Genomic DNA, 27,905 nt, shown 5'->3' with positions numbered 1-27,905 from the left:
TGGTGTTCAATTACATATATGGATCCTGGTACAGAGATATATTCAAAGTACCATGAATATCCACTAAGTCATCACTGCTCAAACTGTTTTGTGACACCTGAGTGTGTTGCCAGTTGGTACCTGGTATGTCACGAACAATGGAAGTGGGGTGACAAAAAAATAAAATGGCTAGGTATCATTGGATACGGTCCAGCCATTCAGCACAACATGGGACCTAGAATGTGCTTTCCCACACTTTTCCCTGCTTCGAGACGTGCTCTAGCCAGTCAACAGAGCAAAGGGAAGAGAGTGTGCTGCATACTGTGTAGGCTTGTCAAAACAAAGTCCAAGTTGTGCCCTGGTTTCCTGCAGCATCTGAGAAGAGCCAAGAGCAGGCAGCCTCACAATGCTGATTTCTCTTCATCATGACGTCTGTCATGATGAGTATTCCAGGGGAAGAACGATTTGAAGGTCAGAGTGAAATAGGTATGGCCCAATCATAAGTACCAAAATCTATATTATATAATGTATATATCTATATCCATTAATCTATCTATATCTATATTATATACACTGTCACTTTATTATGACCAGCTCCTACATCTGACGCCAGCAGCTTGTAGCCCATGAAGTACGTCACAGATAGATAAAGTACATTTTTTAAACTTGCAGTCTGAAATTTTGGGCAAGATGGAGACATTGTATGGAGACAGTGGGAATACACCAAAGGAGGAAGCCATATGGACGCAGCATGATCAGAGACGAAGCAGGGGTAGATGATGGCGTGCTGGAAAACACAGGCGGGAGATGATGGTGTGCTGAGAGATGACACAGGAGGGAAATGATGTGTGCTGGAAGATGCAGGCGGGACATGATGGTGTGCTCAGAGACGACTCAGGGGTAGATGATGGTGTGCTGAGAGACAACACAGAGACAGATGATGTGCTGAAAGATGATGCAGGGGGAAGATAATGGTGTTCTGGGATACACTGACGGGAGATGATGGTGTGCTGGGAGACACAGACGGGAGATGATCGTGTGCTGGGAGACACAGATGGGAGATGATGGTGTGCTGAGAGATGACACATGGGGATATGATGATGTGTTGGGAGACACAGGCAGGAGATGATAGTGTGCACAGAGACAACGCAGGGGAGATGATGGTGTGCTGGGAGACACAGGCGGGAGATGATGGTGTGCTGGGAGATGGTGTGCTGAGATTTGACACAGGGAGGAAATGATGGTGTGGCTGAGAGATACAGGTGGAGATGGTATGGCTGAGAGGCAACACAAGGGGGAGATGGTGTGGCTGAGAGGTGCAGGAGGAAGATGATGGTGTGCTGAGAGATGACACAGGGGGTACGAGTCTGGTTAAACTGGTGTTGTATGGTGATGACCTTGTTAATATTCCTACACAACAGGTATCTTCCAGACGATGTGGTAGCCCACATGAATAGTGAATATCGTCTAAAGAAATTGTTTTTCCGAGGAGGATACATTTCTTCAGAGGTTCCCCATTGTGAGAAACCATTATATAGGTAAGGTGCATATGGAATAGAAAGGAATGTTCCCAAAGTGACGAGAAACAGGTGGCTGGTCATTTTGACATACCCCATTTTCAGTGACCACACCCCTTCTGGCATGTGGCCACCAGTGACATGCGGTGAGGTGAGGCAGAACCTTTCCTGGTATACTAACGTGTACACCAGAGGTTTGACTCTTGTAAAGCATATGAAAAATACAAAGAATATATTAGAAATATCTTCTTTGCATTATTCTAATTATTTTTATAGTCAAAACTCTGGAGTAAAAAGTCTATGGCAGGCCACATTTTCTGCACATCTCTGATCAAAACTCACCAAATTGAATGCAGTATATACTGCTGCACCTGTGTATAATGCCCTTATGAACCATTGGGCTCATATATTGTGTGTAAATCTGGCTCTGGTAATAGCCAGTGCCTCCTGAGCCATTAACCTCATCGCACCTCCTTGGTGGCCAGACCCATTTTTCGGCACGCACATAGTTTTGGAGGAGATGGGGAGTTGTTTTTCATCTTGCCCTGGGTGCCGAAAACCCTAGCTATGCCTCTGACACATACCCTTTATTATCCAACTTAAAATACTGGTGGGGATTAAATTAAAAAAATCCACCGCTTTTGGGGCAGGGCCATATATCTGAAATATATTAAATCTGTCTGTTTGGTTGGTTGTTTGTCTATCCTGTGTTGCATTCAGACACCCCTGCACCAATTGGGATGAAACCAACACATTGTGGTCCAGTTATATCCTGGTAAGGTTTTAGGGGTGTTACAGTCCTGGTTGGGCCTCACTGTGGAACTTTGACCCAGGGAGCCTGTTCTGGGCCTTCCACTGGATGGATTTGGAAGAAAATTTCACAGAGTGGAAAAATTGCATCCTAGAAGACATACTAAGGGGGTTGGGGTCAGTCGGACCTCCCCGCGGAATGCGCTTGGCAGAACTTTGACACAGGTAGCCTGTTCTAGGCCTTACATTGGATGGATTTGGATGATAAGTTTAATTAAATGTAATAACTTACAGAAATAACCATAAATTAATTAACTAAAATAACTGACATAAAGGCCTTGAAATAGCAGCAATGATAACAAAAGGAAAACTTTAAACCCATCTCGCAATGGAAAAGTGATTAGAAAACCGAACAGAAAAAAGCAAAAAGCTGATGATCAGGGCTACTGGCGACACCTCAAAAACAAAAACGACTTTGCAGAGCTACCTCATGGGTGTATTTGAAGAGCTACTGAGATATTATTTTTAATATGTTGTCATTTACATTATTTTTTACATTTACATATTATTTACAGTTTATTATTTAACAGTTTCTTATATATCACAGCAGATTATGTTGCGCTTTACAATTGGAAACAATGCTAAAACAAAACTGGGTAGGAAGGCCCTGCTTGCAAGCTTACAATCTATAGGAAAGTATGCATTGATACACAAGGATAGGTGCTATCTATTGCATAGTTGTCCACCAGATTGCAAAGATTATCGGTGGGCTGCATGTAGTGATAAGCGGGTTCAGTTCCTCGGAAACCGAACCCCCCCGAACTTCACCCATTTTACACGGGTCCGAGGCATACTCGGATTCTCCCGTATGGCTCGGTTAACCCGAGCGTGCCCGAACGTCATCATCCCGCGGTCGGATTCTCGCGAGATTCGTATTCTATATAAGGAGCCGCGCGTCGCCGCCATTTTCACTCGTGCATTGGAAATGTTAGGGAGAGGACGTGGCTGGCGTCCTCTCCGTTTATTAATGTTGCTGCAAATATTTGTGCTTATTGCTTAATTGTGGGGACTGGGGAGCAGCTGTATTATATAGGAGGAGTACAGTGCAGAGTTTTGCTGATCAGAGACCACCAGTTTTATCCGTTCTCTGTCTGAAAAACGCTCCATATCTGTGCTCAGTGTGCTGCATATATCTGTGCTCACACTGCTTTATTGTGGGGACTGGGGACCAGCAGTATTATATAGGAGGAGTACAGTGCAGAGTTTTGCTGACAGTGACCACCAGTATATATAGCAGTACGGTACGGAAGGCCACTGCTCTATCTACCTCTGTGTCGTCAAGTATACTATCCATCTAGATTCTATACCTGTGGTGCATTTTAGTTTTGCAGTTTGCTGACAGTGACCACCAGTATATATAGCAGTACGGTACGGAAGGCCACTGCTCTACCTACCTCTGTGTCGTCAAGTATACTGTCCATCTAGATTCTATACCTGTGGTGCATTTTAGTTTTGCAGTTTGCTGACAGTGACCACCAGTATATATAGCAGTACGGTACGGAAGGCCACTGCTCTACCTACCTCTGTGTCGTCAAGTATACTATCCATCTAGATTCTATACCTGTGGTGCATTTTAGTTTTGCAGTTTGCTGACAGTGACCACCAGTATATATATAGCAGTGCAGTACGGAAGGCCACTGCTCTACCTACCTCTGTGTCGTCAAGTATACTATCCATCTAGATTCTATACCTGTGGTGCATTTTAGTTTTGCAGTTTGCTGACAGTGACCACCAGTATATATAGCAGTACGGTACGGAAGGCCACTGCTCTACCTACCTCTGTGTCGTCAAGTATACTATCCATCTAGATTCTATACCTGTGGTGCATTTTAGTTTTGCAGTTTGCTGACAGTGACCACCAGTATATATAGCAGTACGGTACGGAAGGCCACTGATCTACCTACCTCTGTGTCGTCAAGTATACTATCCATCCATACCTGTGGTGCATTTCAGTTGTGCGCAGTATATATAGTAGTAGGCCATTGCTATTGATACTGGCATATAATTCCACACATTAAAAAATGGAGAACAAAAATGTGGAGGTTAAAATAGGGAAACATCAAGATCCACTTCCACCTCGTGCTGAAGCTGCTGCCACTAGTCATGGCGGAGACAATGAAATGCCATCAACGTCGTCTGCCAAGGCCGATGCCCAATGTCATAGTAGAGAGCATGTAAAATCCAAAAAACAAAAGTACAGTAAAATGACCCAAAAATCAAAATTGAAAGCGTCTGATGAGAAGCGTAAACTTGCCAATATGCCATTTACGACACGGAGTGGCAAGGAACGGCTGAGGCCCTGGCCTATGTTCATGGCTAGTGGTTCAGATTCACATGAGGATGGAAGCACTCATCCTCTCGCTAGAAAAATGAAAAGACTTAAGCTGGCAAAAGCACAGCAAAGAACTGTGCGTTCTTCTAAATCACAAATCCCCAAGGAGAGTCCAATTGTTTCGGTTGCGATGCCTGACCTTCCCAACACTGGACGGGAAGAGCTTGCGCCTTCCACCATTTGCACGCCCCCTGCAAGTGCTGGAAGGAGCAACCGCAGTCCAGTTCCTGATAGTCAAATTGAAGATGTCACTGTTGAAGTACACCAGGATGAGGATATGGGTGTTGCTGGCGCTGGGGAGGAAATTGACAAGGAGGATTCTGATGGTGAGGTGGTTTGTTTAAGTCAGGCACCCGGGGAGACACCTGTTGTCCGTGGGACGAATATGGCCATTGACATGCCTGGTCAAAATACAAAAAAAATCACCTCTTCGGTGTGGAATTATTTCAACACAAATGCGAACAACAGGTGTCAAGCCGTGTGTTGCCTTTGTCAAGCTGTAATAAGTAGGGGTAAGGACGTTAACCACCTAGGAACATCCTCCCTTATACGTCACCTGGACCGCATTCATCAGAAGTCAGTGACAAGTTCAAAAACTTTGGATGACAGCGGAAGCAGTCCACTGACCACTAAATCCCTTGTAACCAAGCTTCTGCAAACCACACCACCAACTCCCTCAGTGTCAATTTCCACCTTATACAGGTAAGCCAGTAGTCCTGCAGGCCATGTCACTGGCAAGTCTGACGAGTCCTCTCCTGCCTGGGATTCCTGCGATGCATCCTTGAGTGTAACGCCTACTGCTGCTGGCGCTGCTGTTGGGAGTCGATCGTCATCCCAGAGGGGAAGTCGGAAGACCACGTGTACTACTTCCAGTAAGCAATTGACTGTCCAACAGTCCTTTGCGAGGAAGATGAAATATCACAGCAGTCATCCTGCTGCAAAGCGGATAACTCAGGTCTTGTCAGCCTGGGTGGTGAGAAACGTGTGTCCGGTATCACAGGCAACTTTTGATTGAGGTACTGTGTCCCCGGTACCAAATACCATCTAGGTTCCATTTCTCTAGGCAGGCGATACCGAAAATGTACCCAGACGTCAGAAAAAGAGTCACCAGTGTCCTAAAAAATGCAGTTGTACGCAATGTCCACTTAACCACGGACATGTGGACAAGTGGAGCAGGGCAGACTCAGGACTATATGACTGTGACAGCCCACTGGGTAGATGTATTGCCTCCCACAGCAAGAACAGCAGCGGCGGCACCAGTAGCAGCATCTCGCAAACACCAACTCGTTCCTAGGCAGGCTACGCTTTGTATGACCGCTTTCCTTAAGAGGCACACAGCTGACAACCTCTTTTTTTTTTTTTTTTTTTTTTTAAACACATTTTATTGAGTGGATCATGAAATAGGTACAATGATAACATAACAGAGCACCCGAACATTTTGGGTGCTTAAAATACAAATGTAGGTACAGTAAATTGTTGCTACAACAGCATGGATCCTTTTTTTTTTTGTTTTTGTGTTTTCCCGTGTTTAGAGATTCAAGTTAGAGCATAAAAAGTGGGAAACTCTCGGCAACGGAGTGGCCTTCCGTCAAGAGAGTCAGCAAAGGAAATGAAAAAAAGAGAGTGCTCGGAGAGCGATCAGAAGGGGACAGAAAAGCATAGGAGGCTGGGCACCTCCGGTTGAAGAAAAGAGGGGGGGGGGAGTAGAGAGAGGGCAAAGAGGTGGAGGGGTAGCCTTCGGGGGCAAGAGGTGGATAGGACCTTGGCATGCCGTGTCAGATTATGAATGGGGAGGAAGCCTGTTGTAGGTTTAGCCATGGGGACCATACTTTATCGAATTGCTTCGCAGTATTGCGAATAACTGCGGTCATGTATTCCATTTTGTGGACATACCATATCCGAGAAATTATCCCCTGTATTGGTGAGGGGGTCGGGCTCTTCCAGTCTGTGGCAATTTGGCATGTCATTGCCGAGACTATATGTCGGAATAGTTTGTTTTGATGTCTGTTGAGGGTAGGAAGAGTCATGGGGAGCAAAAAGTATTGGGGGTCGGAGGGGATGGAGGTGTCGAATAAACGCGAAAGCATGGTGATGAGTTCACCCCATATTGTGTAGATTTTAGGGCAGGCCCACCATATGTGTAAGAATGAACCGATGTCCGTACAGCCCCTCCAGCATCTATCTGGAGTATCGGGGAACATAGTATGTAGACGGGAAGGGACATAGTACCATCGGTAGAGTAATTTATAAATATTTTCTTTAATTCTTACACATATGGAGCTGGAAGCCGCATTGTCCCATATATCTACCCAGTCCTCATTGTCTATAGTGAATCCCAATTCCTTTTCCCATGCCACTTCATGAGGGGCCCGGGATGTTGTGGGGAGGTCGTCCAGGAGGGTGTAGATGTCTGATATGAGGCCTTTAGTGTTGGTGCGTTTCCAGCTAATGTGTTCAAAGGGGGATAAATGTCTGTGGAGAAGGGTGGTGGTGATGGTGGAGTGGAAATGTCTAATTTGTAGATAGCGGAAGAAGTCCGATGAGGGGATTACTGTTCCTTCACGGATATCTGCGAATTGTGGGAACGTAGCTGTGGAGGTGATATCATTAACATAGAAAATACCACTCATGCGCCAAGATGTGTGCGTGGCTCTGCTCATACCTGGTGGGAAGGCTGGGTTGTTAAATAACGGAATTAGCGGGGACGGGTATGGGGCCAAACTGAACCGTCTATTTGTCAGGTCCCATGTTGCCAGGGAGCGACTTACTACAGGGTGCAATAGGGCCGCACGGGGACGCTGGTTCCGGTGAAGCCACAGTAGGGAGGATAGTGTAGCTAGGCCCGTCTCCTCCGCCTCTATCCCCACCCAGACCTTCCGCGTCCCGCCTTCGTTGCACCATTGTGCACATTGAGCGAGTTGCGCGGCATAAAAGTATTTCTTAAAATCCGGGATACCCAGACCGCCGCCTCTGGAGGGGCGTTGAAGCAGTTTAAGTCTGACTCGAGGGCGTTTGTGATTCCAAATAAAGAGGGAAGATTGGCGTTGTAGGGTCTTGAAGACGTAGGTAGGGACGTAGATCGGGAGGGTCTGAAATAAGTACAGGAGTCGGGGGAGCACGCTCATCTTGACAGAGTTAATTCTGCCTATCCATGATATAAAATAACTGGACCAGTCCACCAAGTCCTCCTTAATTGTCTGTAATAAACGGGGATAATTTGCTTGGAAAAGTTGGTGGTGATGGTGGGTCAAGTACACACCAAGGTATTTAATTTTCTTGGTTTGCCAGTTACAGGGGAGAATAGTTTGAAGTTCTTGTTTGAGAGCTGCCGGGATATAAAAGTTAAGGACCTCTGTTTTGCTCACGTTTATTTTATAACCTGAGAGCTGTGAGTATGAGCTAATCTCAGATAAAAGCGCGGGGAGAGATTGGGCTGGGTCAGTGAGGGAGATCAGGACGTCGTCGGCATATAGCGCTATCTTGTGTTCAGATAGGCCTGTGGATATTCCATGGATAGCACTGTTATTACGGATCCTTGCTGCTAGGGGCTCCATGACTAGGGCAAAGATTAAAGGGGAGAGGGGGCATCCCTGCCTGGTACCATTGGTGATCCCGAAACTGGAGGAGGAGACACCGTTAACCATAACCTGGGCCGACGGAGAGTGGTAGAGTGCTTTAATTCCCTCTAGAAAGTTTCCGGAGAATCCCATTTTGTCAAGGACTGCAAAGGCAAAAGACCACGATATGCGGTCGAAGGCCTTCTCCGCGTCAAGAGCCAAAATGAGAGAGGGAGGTTTCCGTTTTTGGATTGAGTATATTAGATCTATTGCCCTTCTAGTGTTGTCGGACGCCTGGCGTCCAGGAATGAAGCCGACCTGATCCGGGTGGACCAGGCCGGGCATCAGGGGACCCAGACGGTTAGCTAGTATTTTCGCGTATATTTTCAAGTCAACATTCAATAATGAGATTGGTCTGTAATTTAAGCAGCTAGTCGGATCTTTGTCAGGCTTTGGTATTACCACTATATCGGCCCGAGTCGTCTCCGGCAGGAAGGAGGCTCCCTCGAGGATACCGTTAAATAGGGAGGCTAGGTGTGGGGCCAGTTCCTTCGCGAAGAGTTTATAATATTGGGCTGTGAAACCGTCCGGACCCGGGGCAGCCGACGAGCGCATCGATCGTATGGCAGCTATTGTCTCCTCCTCCGAGATTCGACTATTTAGGGCTTCCAATTGATTGTCGGATAGGGTTGGGAGGGGGGTATCGGATAAATATGAGCGCACTCCCCCGGATCCGTCAGGAGACAGCAGGGGCGAGTCAGGTAAGTTATAGAGGGAGCCATAAAACAGGCGGAAATCTTCAGCCATCAATTCAGGGTCATATGTATAGGTTCCCCTTTGTGGCGAGTACAGTTTATCTATTGCACCCAACGCTTGCTTACGACGTAGTTTGTTGGCTAGTAGGGTATCTATTTTATCCATTTTGTCGTAAAAGCGTTGTTGCAACTTCCGAAGAATTGTTGCCGCGCGGGTGGATAGGAGAGTGTTGAGTTGTCCTCGGAGGGAGTCTATCTGGGTGAGTAAAGAGGGGTCGGGGGATGCTTTGTGTTTGGGTAGTAAGGTGGCTATTTCTGATTCGAGGGAGGCTATTTCCTGTGCGGCTTTTTTCTTGATTGCCGACGATTTTGCTAATAAGGTACCGCGAATCGTGGCTTTGTGGGCTTCCCAAAGGATATTAAGTGGAATATCGGGAGATATATTTTCAGTGAAGTATTGTGTAATCGCTAGTCTAGTTTCCTCTAGTGCAGAGGGGTGTTGTAGAAGCGAGTCATCAAGACGCCATTTAAATTTCCTATGAGGCGAGCGGTATATATCTATGAGGAGGTAGACCCCAGCGTGGTCCGTCCAAGTCAGTGGTGTAATGCCCGTGTCCGAGATCAGTGGCACTAGGGCAGTGGTGATGTGGATCATGTCAATCCTGGAATAGTGTTGATGTGGAGCTGAGAAGTGCGTAAAATCTTTGGTGTGGGGGTGTTGGGAACGCCAAGTGTCACAGAGACCGTGGAGTTTCATGGTGGCGGTAAGTGTGCGGGAAGCCCGAGGGAGGGTCGTCATGGAAGCATGAGGCGGAGGACCAGATCTATCCAGCAAGGGGTCTATTATGGTATTAAAGTCACCACCCATGATAATGCTTCCCTGTGCTTCTCGTGATAGGCGTTTGGAGAGAGAATCAAAAAACAAAGATTGGTCTTGGTTGGGGGCGTAGACGGAGACCAGGGTGAAAGCCTTAGAGCAGAGGGTACCCATTACCATGAGGAACCGTCCGTCTGGGTCTGTCACCATCCTGGAGTGAATAAACGGGATATTACGGTGAACTAAGATGGCCACACCCCGTTTTTTGCAGTCTGCTGAGGCAAAGTAGGACTGGGAGAACCATTTGCCCGTAAGCCGAGTGTGGGGACCGGTGAGATGTGTTTCCTGCAGGAATGCTATGTCAACTTTCTCACGTCTGCAAGCACTCAGGAACACGGTACGCTTCCTAGGGGAATTCAGGCCATTTACATTGACCGAGAATATTTTAAGAGACATGATTATTTACGTGGGGGAGTACGGCATATTGCCAGGTATGGTCCAGCGAGGTACAATTTGTGCCAGGCAAAGGCCACCCCTCCAGGCCAAGCAAGAGAAGGAGCAGGAAAGTCAAGCAGAGGCCACAAGAAAAGAGAGAAAAGAAAGAACATAGAAAAGAAGAAGAAGAAGTACCCCAAACGGGGAAACATCCCTGAGGTTGTGGGTCCCATTTAGGGGCCGCTAGGAAAAAGCATCGAGTTAGTAACATTATAAACAACAGTAAGGGATTGTAGGGGGGTAACTGAGCTACCATGTGGGAGGGTGAGCGTCACCCGGGCCATGAAGGCTGGGAATGGCTATGACCTTTTTACATTTATAGCAAACATAATATAATATAGGACATTGAGAACTGTGTCCATACAACAAAAATGCAAGCATGAAAACAAAAAAGAGAGAGAAAAAAATAAAAATTGGGGAGGGAGAAAGAAGGGAAGGGGAGGAGGGGGGTTGGAAGAAAGGGAGGGAGGAGGGGGGGGGATTCAAACAGTTATAACTTGTTTATAACAGCATTAACCAAGGATAGTTACGATACTGGTAGTTGAACTGAGGTCGAATCTTCCACTGTTCACACTCGTTTCGAGTCGTGGAGAAGTTGCACCGACAGTTCATGCACTATACACATCGGGGGGTTTCCCCAGGTCAGGGAGGGTCCTTGTCCACATTGCGCTGTCGGGTCACCCGTGTCCAGTCGGGAAGAGGGGACTGAGGATGTGGCGGTTGGGATGATGAGGCCGCCATGTCTTCTACTGCTGATGTTGGGAGGAGATCTAGCTTTGCCAGCAGTTCCTGTCCTTGGGGTAAGGTCTTGACCGAGTGAACAGAGTTATTGACCGAAACATGTAAGTGGAAGGGGAATCCCCATCTGTATCTGATCTGGTGTTGTCGTAGGATCCGGGTGACCGGTTGGAGGTCTCGCCGTTTTTGGATGGTGGAGGGTGCAAGATCCTGAAAGATCTGCAGCTGTGTGCCTTTAAACAGGATCTCCGATGTGTCTCGAACGGAGGACATGATTTTCTCCTTCGAACGGAAATAATGGAAACGGACAATAACATCCCTGGGCGGTTGGGCGGGAGATGGTTTTGCCCGGAGTGCTCTATGTGCCCTGTCGCAAAGGCATTCTTCGACTGTGAGGTCTGGTACCAAGTGTATGAAGAATTCTCTCAAGAATGTTGGTAGTGATGGGCCGAGGACCGTTTCTGGAACGCCACGTATGCGCAGATTATTTCTACGCGAGCGATTTTCTTGGTCCTCTTGTCGCTCCTTGAGGGACTCCATTTCCTCGTGCAATCTAGCGAGTTCACTGTCAATGCGGTGTTGGGAGCGGCAGAGATCGTCCGTCTTTGTTTCCAGTGCATCCGTCCGGTTACCGAGATCTGTAAGGTCCGATTTAAATTCGGCTATTGCGTTCGAGAGTTCTTGCTTGAACGCGGACTGCACTCCCTCCAATAGGCTCGACATAACCGCCTGTATCTGGGGATCGATACCCACTTCCGACGAACATGGAGAGGGGGGGGAGCTTGCGGCCATGGTGGGGTTCTGTGAGCCCTTGGACTTTGAGCCAAAGAAGTTAGTCGGAGCTTGCGATGCTTTTTTGTTTTTGGACATAGTGGCTTATATCCATAAGAGGTAGGGTAGGAGTGGGGGTAAAAAAGAAAAAGGAAGGAAAAATTATTGCTGGGGGGACACAGGCCCGAGTCCGTTTAATGAACAGGTAATCCGGTCAGATCCGATCCTCCAACCGCGGAGCTGGGGGGGTAGGGTGCCAGAGTATTATATATGGGGTCTGATCATTTGGCTATGGCACATGTAGTATTTTATTATTTTGCGTTAAATCATCTTGAGAGTCATCTTAAGGATAGGTCTGGGATGTGCGGATCCGAATATCATAACGCTGAGGCCATGACTCTTCCAGGCGCCAACTCCGACGTCGGGGCAGATCGCGGTTCGATCCCCTATTCAGTGGCCCGGGCGCACTTGGGTGGTATTAAAGCACTTCCATAGCCTTCGCCGATACTGGCGGTAGTGTAAATAGAATCTGTACTCCTGCGGGAGTGAGGAGTGTGTGGTATAGTGCGGGTTATCTTTACCCTGGCTGAGTGCCAGAAAGTAAAATGGTGACTCTGGGTTCCTGTCGTGGGCTTCTATGGAGCAGGGGTGCAAATGAGAAATGAGTGCTGTGGCAGCAGCAGGCACTCACAATATTCCAGGATGGTTGGGTGCTAAAGGTAATGCAGCCTTTTTGGATGTGCTGTAGAGATTCCTAGAGCTGCAGGTGTGCTCAGCCTTCTCCAGCTAAATCTCCAGGAATCCAAGATGGCCACCGCAGCACTTATAGGGCTGCTCCTTTCCCCTCTTTTATCCCTTGTGGGGCTGCTTGTGGCACAGAGGCTCTTTGGAGGTGCTTAAGAGTGTCCAGCCTCGCATGTGGGGGTGATCCGGGGTGTCGGGGAGCCCGTCGCGGCCGCGTTCCGATCCCGGAGCTCACGGCCGGGTCTTCCCCGAACTCGAGGTCCCGGCTTCTGGGCGCGTGTTAGGCCGCGGCGGCCGGAGGTAGCAGGGGGGCCGCAGGCCCGCTTCAGCTGCTGCACAGCTCCGCCGGAGGGGTCCGCAGGAGGGATGAGGCCACCACAAGCCGCTGCCAACTGTCCGGAGGGGAGGAGATGAGGGTCCCAAGTCCCGCGAGTAGCTCCGGAGCCCGGCCCCGCGAGGCGGCGAAATCGAGGCCCCGGTTTCACAGGAGGGGGAAGGCCACAATCCGCAAGGGCAGCCAAGGCCGCCCTCCGACTCCGCAGCACGCTTCCCCTGGTCGGGTTGATGTAGGCAGAGGCAGTGGGGTAAGTGCAGGGGGCACCAGGATACTAAATAGAGTTGTTTTTTTTATTTATGTTGGCCAGTTTGCAGGAGCTCCTAGGGAGTGCTTCCTCTCCCATTGCCAGCCAGGCCACGCCCCCAGCTGACAACCTCTTACGGAAACTGAGGAACATCATCGCAGAATGGCTTACCCCAATTGGACTCTCCTGGGGATTTGTGACATCGGACAATGCCACCAATATTGTGCGTGCATTACATCTGGGCAAATTCCAGCACGTCCCATGTTTTGCACATACATTGAATTTGGTGGTGCAGAATTATTTAAAAAATGACAGGGGCGTGCAAGAGATGCTGTCGGTGGCCCGAAGAATTGCGGGCCACTTTCGGCATTCAGCCACCGCGTGCCGAAGACTGTAGCACCAGCAAACAGTCCTGAACCTGCCCTGCCATCATCTGAAGCAAGAGGTGGTAACGAGGTGGAATTCAACCCTCTATATGCTTCAGAGGATGGAGGAGCAGCAAAAGGCCATTCAAGCCTATACATCTGCCCACGATATAGGCAAAGGAGGGGGAATGCACCAGACTCAAGCGCAGTGGAGAATGATTTCAACGTTGTGCACGATTCTGCAACCCTTTGAACTTGCCACACGTGAAGTCAGTTCAGACACTGCCAGCCTGAGTCAGGTCATTCCCCTCATCAGGCTTTTGCAGAAGAAGCTGGAGACATTGAAGGAGGAGCTAAAACAGAGCGATTCCGCTAGGCATGTGGGACTTGTGGATGGAGCCCTTAATTCGCTTAACCAGGATTCACGGGTGGTCAATCTGTTGAAATCAGAGCACTACATTTTGGCCACCGTGCTCGATCCTAGATTTAAAACCTACGTTGTATCTCTCTTTCCAGCAGACACAAGTCTGCAGAGGTTCAAAGACCTGCTGGTGAGAAAATTGTCAAGTCAAGCGGAACATGACCCGTCAACAGCTCCTCCTTCACATTCTCCCGCAACTGGGGGTGCGAGGAAAAGGCTAAGAATTCCGAGCCCACCCGCTGGCGGTGATGCAGAGCAGTCTGGAGCGAGTGCTGACATCTGGTCCGGACTGAAGGACCTGCCAACGATTACTGACATGTCGTCTACTGTCACTGCATATGATTCTGTCACCATTGAAAGAATGGTGGAGGATTATATGAGTGACCGCATCCAAGTAATCACGTCAGACAGTCCGTACGTATACTGGCAGGAAAAAGAGGCAATTTGGAGGCCCTTGCACAAACTGGCTTTATTCTACCTAAGTTGCCCTCCCTCCAGTGTGTACTCCGAAAGAGTGTTTAGTGCCGCCGCTCACCTTGTCAGCAATCGGCGTACGAGGTTACTTCCAGAAAATGTGGAGAAGATGATGTTCATCAAAATGAATTATAATCAATTCCTCCGTGGAGACATTCACCAGCAATTGCCTCCAGAAAGTACACAGGGATCTGAGATGGTGGATTCCAGTGGGGACGAATTAATAATCTGTGAGGAGGGGGATGTACACAGTGAAAGGGGTGAGGAATCGGAGGATGATGATGAGGTGGACATCTTGCCTCTGTAGAGCCAGTTTGTGCAAGGAGAGATTGATTGCTTCTTTTTTGGTGGGGGCCCAAACCAACCAGTCATTTCAGTCACAGTCGTGTGGCAGACCCTGTCGCTGAAATGATGGGTTCGTTAAAGTGTGCATGTCCTGTTTATACAACATAAGGGTCGGTGGGAGGGCCCAAGGACAATTCCATCTTGCACCTCTTTTTTCTTTAATTTTTCTTTGCATCATGTGCTGTTTGGGGACTATTTTTTTGAAGTGCCAGCCTGTCTGACACTGCAGTGCCACTCCTAGATGGGCCAGGTGTTTGTGTCGGCCACTTGTGTCGCTTAGCTTAGTCACACAGCGACCTTGGTGCGCCTCTTTTTTTCTTTGCATCATGTGCTGTTTGGGGACTATTTTTTTGAAGTGCCATCCTGCCTGACACTGCAGTGCCACTCCTAGATGGGCCAGGTGTTTGTGTCGACCACTTGTGTCGCTTAGCTTAGTCACACAGCGACCTTGGTGCGCCTCTTTTTTTCTTTGCATCATGTGCTGTTTGGGGACTATTTTTTTGAAGTGCCAGCCTGTCTGACACTGCAGTGCCACTCCTAGATGGGCCAGGTGTTTGTGTCGGCCACTTGTGTCGCTTAGCTTAGTCACACAGCGACCTTGGTGCGCCTCTTTTTTTCTTTGCATCATGTGCTGTTTGGGGACTATTTTTTTGAAGTGCCATCCTGCCTGACACTGCAGTGCCACTCCTAGATGGGCCAGGTGTTTGTGTCGGCCACTTGTGTCGCTTAGCTTAGCCATCCAGCGACCTCGGTGCAAATTTTAGGACTAAGAATAATATTGTGAGGTGTGATGTGTTCAGAATAGACTGAAAATGAGTGTAAATTATGGTTATTGAGGTTAATAATACTATGGGATCAAAATGACCCCCAAATTCTATGATTTAAGCTGTTTTTGAGGTTTTTTTGTAAAAATACACCCGAATCCGACAAAACATTTTCAGGGAGGTTTTGGCAAAACGCGTTCGAATCCAAAACATGGCCGTGGAACCGAATCCAAAACCAAAACCCGAAAAATTTCCGGTGCACATCTCTAGCTGCATGACATGATGAACCGTGGTCAGGAGTATATGTGTGGACTATACAGTGCAGATTTAATTAGATAGGAAAGCTTATGAATAGGGAGGCCAATCCCGGGCCGTTTTTTCAATCCCGGGATTCGGGATTGAAAAACGGTCAATCCCGGGATTCCCGGGATCCCGGGATTGCAGTAGGGACCAGTGAAAGATGTAGGGAGCAGCACTGGAGGGAGGGTGTAGGTAGCGGTGCGGGAGGTAGGGAGGGGGTAAGCATAGGTGTGCGCAGACACTGACAGGCGGGTGCCGCTCCGGAATCCCCCCCTGCACCACTACCTACCTGGTAAGCAGTCTATGTCCAGGACAGGGGAGGTGAGAGAACACTATAATGCCGTGCCGTGGAGGGGGGGGGGGGGAGTCCGGAGCGGCATCCGCTTTTCAGTGTCTGCGCACACCTATGGGGGTAGGTAGCGGTGCGGGAGGGTGGGTGTAGGTAGTGGTGCAGGAGGGAGGGTGTAGGTAGTGGCGCAGGAGGGTTGGTAGCGGCGCGGGAGGGAGGGTGGGTTTAAGCAATAACACTTACTATTAGGCGAGCAGCCGCGGCAGCCATGGACACACTGAACACGGCGGCATTTCAAATGAAGCGCCGGCCGCCAGCCAACCAGAGCTGGCGGACCGGCAGCCAATCAGGGAAGCTGCCGCAGCAGTCGCTCCTGATTGGCTGCTGTGGCAGCTTCCCTGATTGGATGCCGGTCCGCCAGCTCTGATTGGCTGGCGGCCGGCGCTTCATTTGAAATGCCACCGTGTTCAGCGTGTCCATGGCTGCCGTGGCCGCCTGATAGTAAGTGTTATTACTTACACCCACCTGCCCTCCCGCGGCGCTTCCAACCCTCCCGCACATGCGCACTGTAATCCCTTGAATCCCGGGATTGGAGGCTCCAATCCCGGGATTCAAATCCCGGCAATTTTGGGCCCAAATCCCGGAATCCCACTGATCCCGATCCCGGGATTGGCCTCCCTACTTATGAAGGTTCTGTGAGCGGTTTAGGAATATAAGCTTGCCAGAATAGTGTGAAGGTTTGGAGACTAGAGGAGAGTCTTATTGTGCATAGTAGGGCATCCATAGAGTGGGTGCAGCCCGAAGAAAACCCTGCAATCGTGCATGTGAGTAATGAGTGTGGATGAGAGACGCAGGTCTTTTGAAGAGCGAAGAGGTCGGGTTGGGAGATATTTTGAGATTAGAGAAGAGATGTACATAGGTTTTGTTTGGTTAATGGCCTTGTGTGATAGTAAAAGTATTTTAACAGTAATAGAAACTTCAGGTTGGTAACTACTATTGGCTGGTGGAGATATAATTAACTCTGTTTTGGAAATATTAAGTTTGAGATGGTGAGAAAACATCCAAGATGAAATGGCAGAAAGGCATTCAGTGACATGGACCAATACAGATAGAGACAAATCTGGGGAGGATAGGAAGATTTGAGTATCATCTGCGTACAGATGATAATTAAATCCAAAAGAGCCGATTAGGTTACCAAGAGATGAGGTATAGATTGAGAAAAGCAGAGGACCTAAAACAGAGTTCTGCGGTACTCCAACTGAAAGAGGTAGCAAAGAGGAGGTGGATTCAGAGAAGCTGACACTAAAAGAGTGATTAGATAGGTAGGATAGGAACCTAAAGAGGGCTGTGTCTTGAAGTGTTTGTATGAGAAGAGAGTGGTGAATAGTGTCAAAAGCAGCAGAGGTCTAGAAGAATAAGAAGTGAGTAATAGTCTTTAGACTTCGCAGTGACCAGATCATTTACTACTTTAGTCAGTGTTGTCTCTGTGGAGTGTTGGGAATGAAAGCCTGACTGAAGCGGGTCCAATAAATTGTGCGAGTTAAGAAAGTGTGAGGCGAGTGTAGGCAAGGCTCTCAAGTAGCTTGAAGAGGCATGGGTGCTGAGAGATGGGACGGTAGTTTAAGAGAGAGTTAGGGTTAGATTATTATTAGATTATTTTTTTTCAGAATGGGAGTAATCACTGCTTGAACAGTGAAGGAAAGATACAAGGAGAGAGAGAGAGAGAGAGAGAGAGATTACAGATGTTAGTTAAGGTTGGCATGAGCACAGGAGACATAGATTTACTTATTTGTGAGGGTATAGGATCAAGAGGAGAGGTAGTAGAGTAGCAAGATGAGAAAAGTGTTGATACTTCACTTTCATTTGTGGGATAAAATGAAGAGAGGGTGCAAAAGGATTCAAGTAGGGAATTGAGCAGGTCACTGGCTGAGGAAGAGCATACCATTTCATCTCGGATCTTATCAATCTTGTCCTTGAAGTAGGAAGCAAGATCTTGCGCCTTGATAGTTGCTAGTGGGTTGGGTGAGGGAGGGTTGAGAAGTGATTTAAATGTATTAAAAAGTAATTTGGGGTTAGAGGCTTGAGCAGAGATGAGAGTTTGGAAATTTGTTTGTTTGGCAGTGTCAAGGACATTACGATAAGAGTGGTAGACAGTCTTATATGTGAGGAAGTCACTTGGAATGCGAGATTTATGCCACTGATGTTCTGACAGTTTCTTATATTACGCAGCATATTCCGTTGCGCTTTGATCTTAATAACTTAAAAAAATAAACCCGGGCAACACCGGGTACGTCAGCTAGGAGATATATATATATATATATATATATATATATACATACAGTGGATGGTCCGGCTCTCCCTTATGTGGTCTGTGCGCCGGGTGCCCGAACGAGGAGGTAACAGCAGTAGAGGATAGGAGGTACGGCACTCCAAGCGACTTGAATAATACACTCTTACACCAGCATGAAGTTAGACAACGTTTCAGGGCTTTTATTATAGCCCTTTCGTCAGGTCAGCATAAAAACAAGTGATTTAAACATACCTTTATAGCAGTCATACATCTCCCAGTGACTGGCGTCTTCCGGAAGGCGGATCACCCGCCCGCCCCGGCCGGCGCTCTAACGATGACGAGCACCTAGACTCCGTCATCATTGTGCTCCCCATCACCATATATATATATATATATATATATATACACACAAACAAAGCCCCAGGGGTCTGAATGAAAAGATTGCGTGGAATTCTCTTCACTAATTTGGACAGAATATGCGGGACTTTTGAAGGCTTGAACAAGATGGACTGTCCTTTAGATACCCTAGTATATAGGGGAATAGAGGGGTTGTCACTGTTTGCCATTCACTAGCTCCGGTGTGCACGGCTTTAGCCTATGGTGACTAGAGAATCTGTGTATTGCCTATGGTGATTCCATACAATGGGGTCCAATTAATAGTCATAGGGGAACATAACCAAGTCTGGGCTTCTCTGTATTAGCATTAACCAACACGGTGGTGACAACTGTTTATGAGATATTGTTAGGTTGTGCATTAGCACTAACACAGTATCCCTCCCAGTAAGTTCCCCTTTCTATGTTCGTGCACTACAATAAGTTCTTTCACTTTGCTTTATCAGGCTTAACTAGATTAAGTACAAATTGCATGGGTGCCCCACATTTTAATTAATTTCACTTGTTTGTTTGTTTCCAGACAGCCCCAGCCAGCGCGATCTGACGCGGCGGCTGCTACTATGGTAACCCGACGCATGGACGCGTGACGTCATCCGTAGCGGACCCCGGAAGTCCAGGGAGCGCAGCGGAGACGGAGTGGCCGGAGGTGTCCGTCCTCATCACCTTTGGCGGGTACTTCACGGCATATAAGGTAAGCTTTTGGCACTCATCACATACAACTTGAAAAAGGGGCTACGGGCCCCGAAACGTCGGTCACATGCTGTATTTTGTGATGTCTTAAATACACTTTTTACTATTTGAAAGTCCTGGAGTGCCGCCGATATATATATATATATATATATATAGCCCCAGAGGAAGACCAATTGTGGTTTTGTGGTTGAAATGGCTGTTGCTGCCATTACACTTTGTATGGAGACTGTTTCTTTCAAGTAAAAACACTGCTACTAAAGCGTAAGTGCTGGTTCTTTTTTTCTTTTTATACAAGGAAAAACTGTCTGTCTGTATGGAGTTGGTCCCCCTTTTTCAGCTAGAACAGCTTCTACTGTTCTTGGAAGACTTTCCACAAGATTTTGGATTGTTTTTGTAGGAATTTGTGCCCATTCATTCTGTAGAGCATTTATGAAGTCAGACACTGATGTTGGACGAGAAGGCCTGACTCACAATCTCCATTCCAATTAAACCCAAATGTACTTGATGGGGTTGAGGTCAGGGCTCTGTGCGGGCCAATCAAGTACTTCCACACCAAACTCATCAAACCATGTCTTTATAGTCCTTGCATTGTGCACTGGGGTACAGACATGTTGGAATAGAAAAGGGCCTTCCCCAAACTGTTGCCACAAAGTTGGACGCACAGCATTGTCCAAAATGTATTTGTATGCTGAAGCATAAAGATTGCCCTTCACTAACAATAAGAGGCCCCATACCATTATCCCTCCTCCACCAAACTTCACAGCTCGCACAATGCAGTCAGGCAGGTAAAGTTCTCCCGGCATCCACCATCCCCAGACTCGCCCATCTGACTGCCAGAGAGGCATGATTCATCACTCCACAGAACACATTTCCACTGCTCCACAGTCCAGTGATGGTGTGCTTTACACCACTCCATCCGATACTTGCCGTTGGACTTGGTAATGTGAGGCCTGCATGCAGCTGCTTGGCCATGGAAATCCATTCCATTAAGTTCCCACCACACAGTTTTTGTGCTTACATTAATGCCAGTGGAAGTTCAGAACTCTTCAGCTATGGAATCAGTAGAGTGCTGACGACTTTTACGCACCATGTAACCCAAACCTGTTTCCATGACATTATTACCGTACACCTCAACAAATTGGTGATGAATTTCAGCTGCTGGAGGTTTAGGATTAGGTAGCACCGGGGATGGTTAGGCTGCGGGAAGGGAGGGTTAAGGGGCCATTGGAGGAAGGTAAGTATACAATAATAATCCGTGGTGGCCCGGGTCCGATATGCTACTCTATTATACAGCAGGGATGAATTCTGCATCTACGGTTGCACACCTCAATGCTCTTACTTCTGCTAGAACAGTGGTTCCCAACAACGGTCTGCAAGGCACACTAAAGCAGAGTACACATTGTCGGCACGATTTGCAGTGTCGGAATGACACATTGTGTGTATCACCTAATGTGTTTGGCCAATTGCTCGCTTCTGCGGGCCACATGCAATATCTTCTGGTCAGCTGTGCTGCACGGCCAACCAGAAGATGTCACATGCGACCTGGTGCAGTGTAATGAAGGATGGAATAAGATCGGGTAATGTGTACCAGCAATCTACTATGGTCTGGGGCAAAGGGAAATTGCCCCAACCATCGACCAACAGTCCAGGTTTTAAGACTCGCCATGCTTGAGCACAGGCGACTTAATTAGTACCTCCGTTACTTTGATGAACCATCTATGCTTAAGCCTGGATACCACTAAGTTCTGGATTGGTAGTGTGCCTTGGGGATCAAGGTTAGGAAACACTGCCCGCACCTGCTGCTGTCAACAAGCCACTTTATGCCTACTCACATTCCTCTCTCAACTCCAGTGGCACCTGTAAATACATCCATCCAGCCTACATAAGCATAGGGAGTCATCCCAGCTTCCTCACTCCTTCCCTAAAGCTGACCCAGCTAATACATCAGCCCATGCCCACCGCCTTTCTCACCTACAGCTGCCCCAGCAAATACATCCGCCCATGCCCACCCAACCTCATTTCTCACCTACAGCTGCCCCAGCAAATACATACGCCCATGCCCACCCCACCTCCTTTCTCACCTACAGCTGCCCCAGCAAATACATCCGCCCATGCCTACACCACATCCCTCACCTACAGCCGACCCAGCAAATACATCCACCCATGCCCACCCAACTGCCATTCTCATCTACAGCTGCCCCAGCAAATACATCAGCCCATGCACACACCACCTCCTTTCTCACCTACAGCTGCCCCAGCAAATACATACGCCCATGCCCACCCCACCCCCTTTCTCACCTACAGCTGCCCCAGCATATACATCCGCCCATGCCCACCCTTTCTCACCTACAGCTGCCCCAGCAAATATATCCGCCCATGCCTACACCACATCCCTCACCTACAGCCGACCCAGCAAATACATCCACCCATGCCCACCCAACTGCCTTTCTCACCTACAGCTGCCCCAGCAAATACATCAGCCCATGCACACACCACCTCCTTTCTCACCTACAGCTGCCCCAGCAAATACATCCGCCCATGCCCACCCCACCTCCTTTCTCACCTACAGCCGACCCAGCAAATACACCCGCCCATGCACACACCACCTCTCTCACCTACAGCCGACCCAGCAAATACTCTTCTTCTCTGGCCCTGTCCCCAGATTAACCATCTGGAGTCAGGAAAGGGAGGGACCATCAATTGTTTGCCACAGATAATAATATTGCCATTTAAAATGATACCGCTGACACAGTTAAAATGCTTTAAGTAACATTTCAAATGTGTTGATCATATGTCGTCATATTCACTGTTGACAGCGTGATTTTCGAAAACATGACTATTTCCATATGTACTCCCAATACTGCTACAATAAATGAACACTAAACATAAGAGCGCCTTGCAGACAGTTATTTGCTGAACTTGATAAATTTAACAGTGTTAAGAAAATAAAGTGGTGCAATGTGTATGAATATTCTGTAACCCATAGCAACTATTCAATGTTATTAAATGGAACCCAGTGACAGTATTATGAGATCTTTGTTTATGAGGATCTGCAGCATCCTGCTTCAGAAGCCACAACTTCTATAAGTGAACACTTGTCATCATAAGAGAGAGTTTTGCAGAACAGATACTGAATTGCATGTACAGGGAGAATCTTGTGCTTCTGTCTTTATACTTCATTATTCCACTGTGTGCGGAAACATTACTGTCAGTGGGTACTTTTTATACCTATGCGAGTGATGACCTTTTACAGAAAAAGTCTTGCATTGCTTTGGTTCAGAATGAAGACCCCAAATCCTTTTACAGCAGTTGTTAACTCAGTTTACTAGGCCTGCTAAAATGCCAATACATGCCCAAAGTACCATCCGATCTCCCCACATGCCAGTGAGAGCTCCTCACATGCCCCCACCTGCCACACTGAGTTTCCCACATGGCACTCAAATCCCTCTCATCCTCTCTACATGCCCTAACATGTCACTTAGCCCTCCTCCCCATGCCATTCTCACTGCCCCCCCCCCCATCTAAAAATACGTGCAGTCAAAGACCGCTTAGGAATACACTGCTGTCTCCTGCTCCTCCCAAGTGACCTCCCTGCGTTATGTGCTCTGGGAGCCAATTTTGTCTTATTATCTGTATTACAAGGCAGATGCTTTAAAGCAGGGGTGGGGAACCTTTTTTCTACCAAGGGCCATTTGGATATTTAGAAAATCCTTCGGGGGCCATATATAAATTTCAACTTAAAAATTAGCCTGCCCCCTATAGATATGCCACCAGTATGTTTTCCCCCCTGTAGATATGCCCCCTAGTAGTGCCGCTTGGAGGGAGTGACAATGCTGATGGGCTGTGTAGCATACAGGACACTCTGCACCAGAGCTGTAACTAGACATTTTGGTGCTCTTCGGCAGAAAGTGAATTGGTGCTCCTACTCCCATACCGCAGAGCACGGATAGTGCGCGCCATAGGCGCGCAGCAAAAATTTAGGGGCATGGCTTGGTGGGGAAGGGGCGTGGCCACATAATAGTTCCAATTCACATTACACCACACAGTATGACCCGAAATTCACATTGCGCCACACAGTATGAGCCGAAATTCACATTGTGCCACACAGTATGAGCCACATTCACATTACGCCATACAATCATTGCAGCGTGGCTCAGTCTTGGTGCTGCAGTGTTGTTCCTCCTAGCCGCGATCGCACTGCCTCCCCCTCAACACTAATCCAGTCCTCTAAGGATGAGAGGAACAAGGCTGTACCAACACACTCCTCCTGCACACTAACGTTAACATCAAACCAATATCCCCCTGCACACCAACAATACTCCACCAAACACAGTAGTATGATCCCCTGCACACCATCATGCCCCCTGTAGTGTACATCAACATTATCTTCCTGCACATTAAAATGTCCCCTCTGCACAGCAATATGATCCCCCTTGCACACCAACAGGCTTCCCCCCCAACAGCAGGTTAGTCCCCACATCTTTAATTTATTTACCTTTTTTCTTTCAGCGTTGACTGCCACACATGGCAGTGTCTAACGCTGCAGAATCTCCCCTTCTCTGTGCTCTCCTCCCACTGGCCGGCTCCCCATAGTTCTCCCCCTCTGCTCTCCGATATCCATCCTTCTCCTCACCGCGTTGTCTCAGCCACGCTCCCACCCCCAATTCTCCTGCGCAGGACTCAGAGGAAGAGCGGGAAGGGATGAGTAGGATGACAGCCTCCCATTGTCCCTCCTCCTCTATGCGTCCCCTTGCAGCGCAGCGCCGCCCGCTGCACGGTTGCCAGCTTACCCAGCATCCTCCTCTGTGAAATGCCGTCTCTCCCTCCTCACTCTTCTGCGGCTGCGGTACTGTGAGCGGGCTGGGCGGGCCGGCTGAAGTGTCTTTACGGGCCGTATACGGCCCCCGGGCCGGACGTTCCCCACCCCTGCTTTAAAGGGTGGCAGAGTGGTTATCATTACTGCATCACAGCGTTGAGGTAATGAGTTCAGTTCCTGACCAAGGTCCTATATGTGTGGAGTTTGTTTTTGCTCCCCATGGCTGAGCGAGTTTCCTCTGGGTGCTCCAGTTTCCTCCCACACTTAAATAACATTATGGTAGATTAATAAACTATAAGTGCCAATACTACTGTAAATGACTAATATTGTATGCATAAATGAGTGCCACTATATAAAAGGAATAACAAATCAGAGGGAAAGCCAGGGTAGTGCAAAAATCTGGAGGCTGTAGGTGAAGACTGACAAGTCCCGCTTGTTGCCAACCGTCCCGTGTACCAGCATAGGTGTGTGCAGGAGCAGACACGGGTGTGCTGCTCTGGGACTCCCCACCCCCTCCGCCGGGTCACAGACTACCTCCTCCACCCCTTGCTCTGGGACATAAACTCACTCACCTGGAAGAGTAGTCCATAATGAAGTGTGAGGAGGAAGGGGGATCCCAGAGCGGTTCCTGCACACGCCTACAGTATGTGTACCAGTGTATAATAACTATGCACATTATCATTTTTAACCAGCCTTTCAAAAGTGTCCTTTTACATAGTGCATGATAAGCAAACCCAGTAGGGAAGACTAAGGTCTGTAACTTTCCTGTACACAAACATGCACAGGCAGCTAAAGCCAAGAATCAGCAGATGAGGAAGCTGGGAGGCATTACATTAGGGTACTACAGATCAGTTTGTGTCATCTTCAGCTATAAATCCAGCTGTATTAGGGAATGGACAACATAGACACGTTCTGGATACACTGAGGGCCTCCAAACTACTCATAATAGAGGTCTGCATTATGAAAACAATATGCGAAACACAATAAGTTTTTTTTCCTATCCTTGATAGGATCTGATCCCTTATGCACAGCCCTGTTCATTCCTACACACTTATAGAAAGATACATCATGGACTGAAAAGTACTTACGCCTATAGTACAGGTTGAGTATCCCATATCCAAATATTCCGAAATACGGACGTTTTTGAGGTAGAGTGAGATAGTGAAACCTTTGTTTTTTGATGGCTCAATGTACATAAACTTTGTTTAATACACAAAGTTATTAAAAATACTGTATTAAATGACCTTCAGGCTGTGTGTATAAGGTGTATGTGAAACATAAATGAATTGTGTGAATGTAGACACACTTTGTTTAATGCACAAAGTTATAAAAAAATATTAGCTAAAATGACCTTCAGGCTGTGTGTATAAGGTGTATATGTAACAAATGCATTCTGTGCTTAGATTTAGGTCCCATCACCATGATCTCTCATTATGGTATCTAATTATTCCAAAATACGGAAAAATCCCATATCCAAAATACCTCTGGTCCCAAGCATTTTGGATAAGGGATACTCAACCTGTATATGTAGGGGCACAACGATATCCTGTAACACGCACACACATAGTCAAGTCTATATTGCAAAATAGGAATTGAGTATTTGAATATGCAGAGCAGACATGTTTACCCTTAGTAAAAGTATATAAACAGTGTCACAGCGCCCTCCTTACCCATGTGATCAGTGCTCCGTCCATCAGGTGCTCAATGGTTCGCACTTGGTGGTTTTCCATAGCTTGTGTATTAAAGTGGTGGCAGTGCGGTGTGCCCAGTCTCTGCCACTACTACTCCCGCACTAGGTCACACATCCCGTGCACACTTCTTTTGATTCTTCTGCTGTTTCCCCTGTGTTCCGAGCACTCCTTTACCATGTAATGCTTTGTGGTTTCTTCACACACATCAGTTCCTCTCTCATCGCCTTGTAACCTCCCTTCTCTTACCACACAGGCACCGTGATGCAGGAAGCCCGTCATTGCGCAGGCTCTGGTAACCAAAGTTAGCCTGGAGACACCCAATCAAGATGCAGCTGATGGTAGCTAGGGATAACTGTTTACATCATCCTGCTATGGAGTGTCAGCCTTCTCTGTGCACCTGTATACACTGCTCAGCTATTTTTGAGTGTATACAGTCAATAGATCTATTGGTACAAGTGTGTAATATTAGCCCAATGCATATTCAGATTATTACATGTTCTGCCATTATTCCTTGTACTATATTGAAGTATGAATAGTATTTTGATTTTATGGACCTGCCACATTGTTATAAAGTGCATGGCAGGGCGGTGAATAGTAAAAGTAAATAGAATTGTACTGTATTTTGTTCACTGGCATCATTGGGAAAGAGGTCATTTACAGCATGTTCCCATTTCTAGTATTTAGTGAATTTATGGGGACAAGATTAGCCACCTAGAATAGAACATACTGCATTGCGGGCCCTTTTGCTTGCTCTCGGACTTTCATTTTAATGCCCCTGTGCCCTCTAAATTATTGTGTGTTTCAGGGTCTTCTTACAGAATTTAGACATTCAGAGCTATTATCAGGCCTGATGGTGTATTATGGTGATTTTACTGCAAACCAGGATTACATAGGGCGCGGAATTACAGATCTACATTCATTAGGTCGACATGGACGAAAGGTCCACAAGTACAAAAAAGGGCGACAGGTATTTTTTTTGAATTAGTGCAGATATGTACACCTGGCGCTGTCACCTACAGAGTGAGGGCAGCTAATCTTAGGGGACTTGATCCCGAAATTCCCTAAAAGATAAAAGAGCTAACCAAACAATAAGACAGCGCTTCTCACTTTGTAAAAATAATTTTTACTTCATATATATATATTTTTATCACAATAAAGCACCGGCCAGTGCTAAAATACTAAAACATACAGGATAATGTTAAAAATGTGTTTTATCACATGCAAATACTATATTTTGCACATAAATAAAGTGCACTGTATAGATGTTCCAATCCCTATATGGTTTTAATTAAAGAAGGCACATCGGGATATATAGTATACAGGCAAACTTTGAATTAATAGCACATAGCAAGCTTATATAAGCCGATCTTCATTAGCTAATGAACCCACATGTGAAGTGCAAGGTGTTAATTTAGCAAGCAGCATGAAATTTATAAGCCAGTCCACATGCAGGTAAGTCACGATGTTAATCAAGCAGTTGTCACTGATTAGAGTCCATCCATATTAGTACTTATAACGTTGTTAATAATAAGAATTTACTTACCGATAATTCTATTTCTCGGAGTCCGTAGTGGATGCTGGGGTTCCTGAAAGGACCATGGGGAATAGCGGCTCCGCAGGAGACAGGGCACAAAAAGTAAAGCTTTTCCAGATCAGGTGGTGTGCACTGGCTCCTCCCCCCATGACCCTCCTCCAGACTCCAGTTAGGTACTGTGCCCGGACGAGCGTACACAATAAGGGAGGATTTTGAATCCCGGGTAAGACTCATACCAGCCACACCAATCACACCGTACAACTTGTGATCTAAACCCAGTTAACAGTATGATAACAGAGGAGCCTCTGAAAGATGGCTCCCTAAACAATAACCCGAATTAGTTAACAATAACTATGTACAAGTATTGCAGATAATCCGCACTTGGGATGGGCGCCCAGCATCCACTACGGACTCCGAGAAATAGAATTATCGGTAAG

At 47.3% G+C, this 27,905-nt stretch overlaps 1 protein-coding gene across 1 annotated transcript in view; it reads right to left on the bottom strand.

Moving 5' to 3' along the window:
• CCDC88B (coiled-coil domain containing 88B) overlaps nt 1–26,127 on the bottom strand; it is a 124,110-nt gene extending 97,983 nt beyond the window's left edge. The window contains exon 1 of the mRNA XM_063944974.1: nt 25,914–26,127. Coding sequence (XP_063801044.1) covers nt 25,914–25,973 — 60 coding nt within the window. The 5' untranslated portion in view covers nt 25,974–26,127. The remainder of the gene's footprint in view (nt 1–25,913) is intronic.
• Between the last annotated feature and the right edge of the window lie 1,778 nt (nt 26,128–27,905).

The sequence above is a fragment of the Pseudophryne corroboree genome, chromosome 11, assembly GCF_028390025.1.
Source record: "Pseudophryne corroboree isolate aPseCor3 chromosome 11, aPseCor3.hap2, whole genome shotgun sequence".
Lineage (NCBI taxonomy): Eukaryota > Metazoa > Chordata > Amphibia > Anura > Myobatrachidae > Pseudophryne > Pseudophryne corroboree.
The sequence above is the reverse complement of the archived record's forward strand: the minus strand, read 5'-3'. Positions and strand labels throughout refer to the sequence as shown.